We start from the raw sequence: 10,549 nt of genomic DNA, 5'->3' as shown, positions 1-10,549 counted from the left end.
CAAACATCTTCAGTCTCTAGAAAGGAAGTCGAGCATTTCCTGAGCTATCACAGGAACAGGAGGCCCTGGTAAGGAACCCATTTTGTGCTGAACTTGATGTATCCAGCATCCCAGATGATATCCAAGATGAATTTCTGGATCTAAGGAATGACTCTTCAGCTCGTGATCTCTTCAAGGTGAAATCCGTGACTCAGTTCTGGTGCTATGTATCAGTCATACTCCAAAGTCAGCATGATAGCTTTATGTGTCCTTGTTCCATTTGCTTCTACCTACTTGTGTGAGGCAGGATTTTCCACTCTTGTCAATATAAAACAAAGAATAGGAACAGATTGGATGTTGGAGATGACATGAGACTGGCTCTAACAAATGCTCGACCACGAATTTCAAAGCTTGCTGCTGAAATGCAACATCAGGCATCTCACTAGCTGGGTTGGATAGCTGTTCAAACCTATGTTAATATTATTTTAAGAAATATATGTTCTTTTTGTGAATTCAGGTTGGACCAATGTGATTTAATTTGCTAATAAATAAATACAGAATTTTTAAATATTTTTTCAGATGTTTCTTTCCCTCTCCTTCACAGAAAATAAAAAAAAATTAAGCTGCTGATAGTAAGCCCTAAGTAGGGGGTCACATGGGTTTCAAACTTTTAGGTAAGGGGTCGCGAGTGCCAAAAGGTTGGGAACCCCTGGTGTAAGATAACATTCATTAAACGTTTTTTTAGTTTAAAGATGTGACTGTTTTTATAAGTGTTTTTTTAAAGAATTACTCATAGATGCATCAAGAATAAATGGTTATTTCCAATACTTGAAACATTGCATTTATTAGTATTGGATAACATGATGATCCAATGATGTATTTTTACAAACTTGCTACCCTACCATTAAGTTGTTGGAATGTAATTAAAAATCCAAATTTTGTACTGTATTCAGTGTATGTATATACTTGTAAATTACATATATTATTTCTCTCTAGGATTTTGATGGTAAAGAACTTATTAAATGTATAAAAAAAATTGATTAGTTTGGACCAGGAATGGGTACCTATATAGTTCTTCTTCTTCACTCTATATACGTCCTACATTTATTGGTATAGAGGTAAGATGTTTTCTTTAATGTTTGTTTTACATTACATTATATTATATACACAAGACTTAAGTGTTTTTAATTATTTAATTGGTTTTCAATAAGGAATTCAAACATTACTCTTCTGGTAAAATTTATATTTGAAAAATTATGAGAATTAAAGATATCTGATGAACTTGAGTAAAATGGTGCTTTTTCAAATCTGAGATATTTCAAATTTCCTTTACTGATTATAATGTACATTTTAACCTTGCACACTTGTTTTGCTTATTTTAGCCTTCTCTTGGTGTAGCTGCAGCAAACAGAGCTCTTCTGTTTGTTATAACAGGCCCAGTTGGTCCATATTTCAGCACAGGAGTGAAACCTGTTTCCTTGCTGGCAGACCCTAAATATGTACGAGCATGGCCTGGAGGGTTGGAGACAAGAAGATGGGATCGTAAGCAGTATATTAACTTTCAATTGTGATAAATGTTTTTCTATATTACCATTTCTTTTTTTTCATAGCATTTGTTCTTCATGTAGTACTGCAAATCATTATTGTCTGAAGTCTTGTATCTCTAAAAATCAACTATTATAAATTTGTTTTTAATTGAGATTGAATATTGTATTGTGTTTGAAAAACTAAAACTTTACTAAATTCATACTATTATCAGTTTATACCTAAAAGGTTTGTAATTTACTCTATTCTAACAACAGTAGCTTAAAAGGGAGACAAAACATATGTTTGTCTTATTTTAGCAACCACAGTTTATACCTCAAACATATTTTCTACTTTTAACAGTATCCTAAAATTTGTTTCACATCTATATTTAAGAAGTTTTATATGTAACATTTTGTATATAGGTAAATGTGGCTGAATTCAATATGTATATTTAAATCTTATTTTAATCCTATTCTACTTTAATAATTAAGGCTTAATGTAATTTTTTGTATTTTGTAGTTTATGAAAATCTAATTTACTGTAATAAATTCCTTTCATTATTTTTGTTAGAAATTATAGCCCAACAATTTACATCCAAAGACATGCTGAAAAAATGAATTTACAGCAAGTGTTGTGGATATTTGGAGAAGATCATCAGTTAACAGAAGTGGGAACGATGAACATATTTGTACTGTTAATAAATGAGAAAGGAGGTTAGTCTGAACCTTGTACAGGATTGTCAATATATCCAGTTATCTGTATTTATATCATGATTTGATGTATTTATCAGTTAAATATGAGTATTAAACACAGTAACAATAAACTATTAGTTCAGTATAAAACCATGATTTAGAAAAGTATTACAATTAAATCTTGGTTAAGAATAAGCTCATTAAAAAAAAACAAAAAAACTTGTAGCTATAAAGCCATAGACATACAATTATATTTTTTTGTTGACCCTCATAGAGAAAGAGTTAATAACACCCCCTCTGAATGGATTAATTCTTCCTGGTGTGACAAGACAGAGTTTGTTAGATTTAGCCAAAACATGGGTGAGACCTTTTTCTTTTAAACATATTTACCTAATTTAGAAATGATCGTTTAGCAACATCCGAAGAAATCAGACCTATTAAGTAGGAAAATCTTTCAGTTATTTACTTACAAAAATTACTCAACAAACAGAATAATCTAAAGATGCTAGAATTTTTTGTTTTTTAAAATGTATGTTTTGAACAAAAGTTAGTTTTATTCCTTTTTTCCAAAATGCCTGTTTCACATACTAAAAACTTGTTTCTCCTTTACAGAATGAGTTCAAGGTATCTGAAAGACTGATAACTATGAAAGAAGTACTACATGCTCTAAAGGAAAACCGGGTAAAAACAAATGCACACTATTTTTTAATTTTACTACATTTCTTTGTTTTTCTTATAGCAAAGCCACATCAGGCTATCTGCAGTTCCAATATCAAATTGGTGTCTGTTAGATTCCTTCCAAGCAAAAATTTTGGGACCACTATAAAGTTTTAATTCCTAACTCTTAATAATTAAATATTCTCATTTTGGTTTTTAGCTAGATAAAGTAAATCTTGGTACAAATAATCTGTAGTATACAATAAGAGTGCATTTATCTGTGATACATCAAATGAAAACAAATTCTGGTATGATCTTTAAGTGTCTTCATGAAGTATTGTAATATACTAATATAACATGAACTGTGTTTTTTCAAATTGTACTTGCTATTACTGTTGTCTGAAATTTTTATATATGTTATTTTACATGGTCATTTTATTTGTATATGTTATGTGGAAAGTTTTATATTTGGCTCTTTGGGAGATATACATGAATAGTGTGACTCATCCTGTAACTGTCTTCCAGTAGTTTAATGTTCTGAATATAGTTTGAATTCATTCAGGAGCTTTTTGATGTGTTGGTAATATATACAGTTCTGGTGAGTGGATATGTCTCTAATTTATCTACCAAAAGTGTCTTTGGTAAGCAAGATGTCCAATGGTTGTAAAGGGATTAGGATTCAATTATTTTTGCAACTTACTATTCATTAAACCTTTTTAAATTATTTTAATATACTGTACCATGCAATGTGTAACATTTAATATAAGTAAAACTTTGTTGCTTGAACATATTACTCCTGTCTTACAAAACACTCACACAATGAGAAAGTTCAGTTTATAAGGGAATCTGATGTATGTGAATTAATGTCTTTGTATAGCTACTGGAGATTTTTTGGAAGTGGTACAGCATGTGTAGTGTGCCCAGTGAGCCGTATCCATTACATGGGACATGATTATAACATCCCTACCATGGAACATGTTCAACCATTGAACCTGAGGTTTCTCAAAACACTAAGTGATATTCAGGTATTTATAGCAGTTGAACTTAGTCAAGGTTTGGCATCTAGGTTTGTAATTTAATTAGATGTAGTTAGCCAGGTAAGCATACTGTTTTACATGTTAGTATTTTATTAAATGGTTACTGCAACCTCAATAGCTTCCCAGTTGTAATTTCAAATTGTTATGTCTGTTCACATCTTATTTTTCTGCTGTTGTCTTTCTAATGTTTAAGAGTACAATATATTTAGTTTCATTAGTTAGCTTACTTTGACAAAACTGCTTGTCTCTTGAAATATAAATTCCAAATTCACATCAATGTTTATATTGCTTACTCTTAATGAAGAAATCTTTTAATGTAGCAGTTACATATTAGATTTAATGTAGTAATAGTATTTTATAAAGTTGTGTAATATAAATTTGGATAACAAACACTATTCTTTTATTTGCCAATCAGTATGGTAGGATTCCACATAAATGGGTAGAGGAGATTGAAGATGTTCCTGGGATTCAGTTGGAGTCTGTGGAAGAAAGGGTTTAGCTATGTGCATCTCTCTCTTTATGCTGTGATACCTGTATAGAAGAGAAAAGAATAGCTAGTTTTAGCTCCAAGTTTTGTTACACTTGCATTTAAACTTCCAGAATATTCCTTGAATATTTACTAGAGTAGAACTGGCCAGTAATTGCCACCATCATAAAGTAAATTTTCAAGGCTCTCTTAATTATTAATCCAACTAGACTTCCAATGAGAAACATGTACACAGAAAACTAGTAATGCATGCTTGTTAAATCAAGTACATCTTTTTTTCCCCATCCTTTAAGTGGATATATCTTTTTTAAAAAATTTTAAATGAATTGTAAAATCAGTTGTTTTTTTGCAATTCTTTCAGACAGAGAAGGCACTTTCTTTACATAACTCCTAGTTGATTTTATTTGTAGCCTTCTAAAAATCTAGGTTTCTCTTTTGTCTGTTGCAATCCACCATTAGAAGCTGTAAAATTAACATGTACATCATAATAGTAAACAGTTAAAGTTTGTTATCACATGAATACTGAGAAAGTTCCATTTCTTTTATCAGTTCTTTTGAAAAACAAATTTGGCAAGCTTCCTTTCAAAATATTGGATGTATTCAAGCAAAAGTCTTTTACTTTAAAGTAAAATCTTAAAGGGACAAAAAGAAACTTGTTAGCATAGCCTGCCAAGGATGTCCCTTGCACCTACAAATTATCACCACCCCTTACTGCTTGTGTATTCATCCAATCTTTTCTTGAACTCTGAAGGTTTCTACCTCTTCCACTGTTTGAAGGCAACTCATTCCAAAAAATCAACCACCCTGTTTGAAAAGTAACTGTCAAAATTGCAGATGACTCCTACTCTGCCACAATTTCAACCTATGTCCCCTTGTCTTGTTTTCACTGCTAAACAAAGTTTGGATCTGAATCCTTAATCTTAAACGTATCAAATTTTCACCTCTGACCCATCTCTCTCCCAAGAAAACAACTTTAGAGACTGAGGAGTCATAGAACAGTTCCACAACCTCTGGCATCATCCTACTGCCTCTTCTCTAAACTTCTTTCAACAAAGCAATGTCTTTGAGGAAGGGAAACAAAAACTAAAGCACTTTAAATGAAGTCTGATAAGTGATCTGTACAGTGAAACAACAGTAAAATCCCTTGTCTTCTATTCAGTATTTCTGTAGATGCTACTGAAAATTCTGTTAGCTCTATTGCTAGCTACAATACACTACTTAGATGAGGTACGTGATTTTTCAATCACAACACTCTCCTTTTTCTTTTCCAACTGCAGTATCTAATGTATTCTAGTTTAACTTGTAACAGTAATTTGAATTGTGAAAACCTACATGCATCACCTTACATTTTTGATACTTAAACATCATTTGCAACATTTGGCCCAGTGCAGGATATTTTGATACAGTTAGCCACCCTAAAAATCTTAATTTCATATGTAAACTTCATTATTTTATTAGTCATTCCAGAGTCAACATCAAATATAAATTGCAAACAGCACAGATCACTGAGGTACACTACTTGTCACTGTGATCCAGTCAGATCTAACACCACTTATTACTATTCTTTGCTTTCTACTCTCCAGCTAAATTTCTATCTAATTTAATAACATTTTCCCCACACCCACCCTTAATTTAAGTTGTTTTGTGAGTGACCTTAGCAAATGCTTTTTGAAATTCAAGATAAATCAAACCTACAGTATCTTATTAATCAACTCTTGCAGTAACATCCTCAATGAATGTCAAGATTTGTTTATAGAAGAATTTCCTTTCTACTGTGATTGTGCAAAATGTGTATTTGCTGAAGTACTCTATTCAGTCTTGTTAATTAAAATCTAGTAAATTGTACTTCAAATAATGGATTTAGTTGTGTAGGATAAAAAATGTATTTTCTATAAAATGAGTGATATTTAATAGAAGTACTAACTTTTGAGTTTTTGGTAGACTGTTAATCATTGTTTTTGTTTAGTTATTAAACAAACAACATAGTGGTTGTGATACATAATCTCTTGAAATACATATCATTTTCTAATTATTTAATGTATTTATTGTATTGCATAAATATTTTGTGGTAAAATGTCTTTTGATTAACCTGTTTGTTGTTTGACACAATGAGCATCTCCCAGTTCTATCACCAAAGCTTCCTTAAAAAATAATTTCCCTTTTTGAAAGGAGAGAAGACTTAACACGTTTTTTCAAACAACAAAAATACAAACATACAATAACTAATTAAATGGATGCTAGACTTAAAAGTACATAGCACTTAATTTTTGGACTTGCAAGTTTAATGTTATGAGAAGTGGTTATAGGAGAACCTCCAATACACTAAATTGTTACCTGATTAGAATTAAAATAAACTGAATTGTCAAAATATAGATGTTTTCCAAAACCTAGATGCTTTTAGCTATGAATAAATTCTAAATTAAACTAGATAACATGCATCTCAATCTTGTTAGTAGATATACTCTGATAGCACCACTAGTTGTTTCCAGTATTTGTACAAATACTGGAAATACTTGGGAGTTTTATAATTTAGGTTTCAAATATTATCTAAACTAATAGTGTATCTATAAGTGATCAAGAAAAATGTATGCATAAATCTTAATATACATTAATGGTGCTACTAAACCTATAAAATGAAGAATAGATCCAGAATTCAATGTTTTAACACAAGGATAGCATCCTTTGTCAAAATGGAATTAGTTTTCTGCCACTGATATACAGGGTGTGTGGAAAGTCACTGTGCAGTTTTATAATCATATTTGATTCAGTCTATTTCAAGCCAGCAACTGATAGTGGTGTTTAGAAACAAAATAAGAAGGATCCAAGTCTGTATTGATGACAACGGTGGTCACTTTCAACATTGTTTATAATTGTCATTCATATTTACCTCCTGTATTCTATATTGAAGCATGTCTGTTAATAAATATATAAGTGCACAGTGACTTTCTGAACACCCTGTATTATTTATTCACAAGCCCTTATTGGTAGTCTAGATAAATATAAAATATTTAATCAGCAACTAAAGGAAATGCATGATGAAATAGTCATTTCTGTGTTGAAGAACAATACTTGCACATAAAATGTCTGTAGTGAAAATTGATAAGGCTCCTCTTACACATGCAACTATTTATATAATACATGCACTGAATTGTTAATAGTAATAACTTTGGTCTCTTATTTAATAATTTACTTATTTTTGAGTAGCTTGTGACATTTTTAAGTTTGTTTTTTACAGGTAGCATTATTTGTTTACTATTTACTCTACATGTTTACCTTTTTTTTCAATATTAAGAAATATTAGTTTTAGATTAGTTGGTGTATACTTTTGCTGTTTGGTGAATTATGCCAGTGACTGGCTAAAAGAAATGTTAACTTTTTAATCTCATATTCTTGTAACTCATTGAAATAATGATGCAATGCTGATTTTAATTTTGTTTTGCCTTAACTTTAGATACATTGCTCAATCTTAAATTTCATCCATTTATAAGTTTTTAACTAAATTTTGTTAAGTATTTATTCTACAAATCATTGAAGTTATCTGCTAGGCAAGTAATGTAACTTGAATCTGTCTTGGAGTATAAAAAATTATTCTTTTATTTTGAAATAATAAACAGCACTTTATACTTCACTGGGGGCATTGTTTCAAACATAGAGATAGAAAACAAATGCAGGTTGTCCTGTTGGTAAACTGTTTTATTCCACTTTGATAGTGATTCCAAAAAGCCATTTTAACTTGATTAAAGTAACTATTCACTTTCAGACTAGTCAAGAACACTGAAATAAACTATTAGGAATGACTGGAACAATATCTAATAAAATACATACAAGTTTGTGTTGCAAATGTGTGTGAGCATCTAACATGTTGAACAGATGAATTTGCATTGTAATTTTCTTACTGAAGCTAGTCATATAACATCACCCATAGTTGTATTTAGATGTTTGTTTTCACACACTAACACTTGCAGGTAGTTTTAAAAATTTGACATTTTTACGTGTGAAATAATACACTAAGAGTTAAAAAATAGCACTGACTGCTTTGGCAAATTACTCTAGGTAGAAAATCTGTATTATATGATGTAACTAATGCTTGAATTAACTGCAGATACCAGTCACTTTCTGTTATTCTTTTGTCAGTTATAAATACTTTTAATGATAAGTCACTAAAGTGTGTTTTACAAGCTTCTTAACCACAGGTAAGAGTAAATTTTAATTAACACATTTAAATCTTATTTTCTACCTAAAATGTTTCTATAATTACTTTGAATACCTCTGAACTTTCTTTTGTATAGTATTAATAACAGTAGTAGTTGGTTTACTAACCACATTTTCAACAAATGTCAGTTTACAACTTACTTTCTCAGGATGTAGGACTTAACTTTACATGCAAAGCCAGAGAGTAAGTGGAATACACAAATAAATTACAAATGTTATTGTTACATAATCATTTAATTGTGATTTTAAATAATCCTGCAAAATATTTTCAGAAACGTACAAGTTTGGTATGTCAGTTAAAACTGTATTAGATTGAACTTCCATAAGGATAAACACCACTACACTAATACAATATTCTACATATATGAGTACAGCTTATAAAATGTAAGATTTTGGAGAAGCATAATCACAAATTTTGGGAGTCAAATTTTTCTAGGAAAGTTTTCACAAAAGTGGTATTCTTCTATAAGTAAAGAACAAAGATCATTTAACAAACTTCTAAACAATTTATTAGCAGCAGTAAGACTAGTACTCTTGCTACTGTATCAAAAATACAAGTTCTACAACACTGTATCCCAAACTTAAAATCTGAAATGTACTAGTTTCACAATCACATCCCACTTTGTTGTTATTACTTTTAAGTACAATTTGAAGTGTAACCAACATCAATAGGAAAAATTTTCATTCATTAGAAGCAAAGGAACATAATGAATTAAAACTAATACACTACTACTGTAAACAGTCCAATGAAGCTATAGTCTAAATCTAGGTATTCTCTCCTATAGTTATCTACAGTTTTGTACAAACAATTTAATAGAGGTAACTTTCTCTTTTAAGCTGTTCCATTCATAAAATGTAGACTATGAATTTTCATATTTTCACTAACACCAATTAAAATTATTTAATGCAATGTAAGGTTGAAAATACAGTATCGTTCTATACAACCCATCAGATGAGCATAAATAAACCTGTTTGATTTAAAAAAAACAAAAAAAATCCTTCATTATTAGTAAACTTTCAAAACAATTACATAGTGACAATGGTAAGGGTTTTATAAAATTGTCCAGACTCTAGCATTCTGGACTATATAGAAATGCACCTAACATTCAAGAACCCACTGTCATTAGAGTTGTTCAGAGAGTATTAACCCTCCTTTTTATTAATAACAAGAAAATACTATGGTATTTTTCAATTCAGATTTCCCAACAGGCAACCCTGCTAATAACTTTTAACAAGATATGACTTTAGGTGAAAACTTTCAGATTTCAAGTTGAGTGCATAACCACCTGCCCCCTTTTCAAGTACGTTCGTAACTGTAAACTTATCAAACATACGAATTGAGATAGTTTATAGAGTTTTTTTTTTCGCAAATCTACACTAAGGGTTAATTTTAACCTGATAGTCAACAACAATAACCGTCCACTTTTGGTATATTCTTCGCTGTCCGCAACCGATGGGAGCCATAAATCTTCGTATTTACAGCCTCATATGCTAACTATTAGGCCAGAGTCAGAATAATATATTTACAGTGACTAATTTTATTGGTGAATACCCTTTTGGATATTTTACAGGATTGAAAATAGTTCTGTTTATTGTTTTACATCACCTTGATGTTTAAATGATAGTTCGTCTGTTTATTTAAAATAAAAAGAAACCAAAAATAAAATTCCAAAGCACTTTAGATGTAGAAGTACTACATATTTTTATTTTATTTTTTGAAACGTTTTGGGAGAAGAAATCGATCACAAATAAATAATGCACAATCCAGTTTCTAGTTTTAAAACTTTAGACTTCAGTGAAATAAGAGGCAATTTAATAATGGGAGGGGCAAGATTTATTTAACCTAACGAAGCGACGAAATGTGCGCCTGAAGCGCACCTGTTACTGCTTGGATCCAGAGCTCGCCTTAGAGCCCTGGGAGTTATTTATTAAATATTATGCATTCTCCTGCCTTCCTA

General features: G+C 30.5%; 1 protein-coding gene across 1 annotated transcript in view; it reads left to right on the top strand.

The window, feature by feature from the left end:
- Positions 1 to 8,004, top strand: part of LOC143243297 (branched-chain-amino-acid aminotransferase-like) — a 9,149-nt gene extending 1,145 nt beyond the window's left edge. Inside the window, 11 exon segments of the mRNA XM_076487149.1 lie at positions 976 to 1,008; positions 1,010 to 1,045; positions 1,047 to 1,097; positions 1,362 to 1,497; positions 1,500 to 1,521; positions 2,077 to 2,219; positions 2,473 to 2,558; positions 2,811 to 2,879; positions 3,733 to 3,744; positions 3,746 to 3,880; positions 4,308 to 8,004. Of these exon segments, the coding sequence (XP_076343264.1) occupies positions 976 to 1,008; positions 1,010 to 1,045; positions 1,047 to 1,097; positions 1,362 to 1,497; positions 1,500 to 1,521; positions 2,077 to 2,219; positions 2,473 to 2,558; positions 2,811 to 2,879; positions 3,733 to 3,744; positions 3,746 to 3,880; positions 4,308 to 4,391 (807 nt within the window). The 3' untranslated portion in view covers positions 4,392 to 8,004.
- The last annotated feature ends 2,545 nt before the right edge of the window (positions 8,005 to 10,549 follow it).

This window comes from Tachypleus tridentatus, unplaced genomic scaffold (assembly GCF_004210375.1).
Source record: "Tachypleus tridentatus isolate NWPU-2018 unplaced genomic scaffold, ASM421037v1 Hic_cluster_2, whole genome shotgun sequence".
Lineage (NCBI taxonomy): Eukaryota > Metazoa > Arthropoda > Merostomata > Xiphosura > Limulidae > Tachypleus > Tachypleus tridentatus.
Note: the sequence above shows the minus strand (reverse complement) of the source record. Positions and strands in the feature narration are given on the sequence as shown.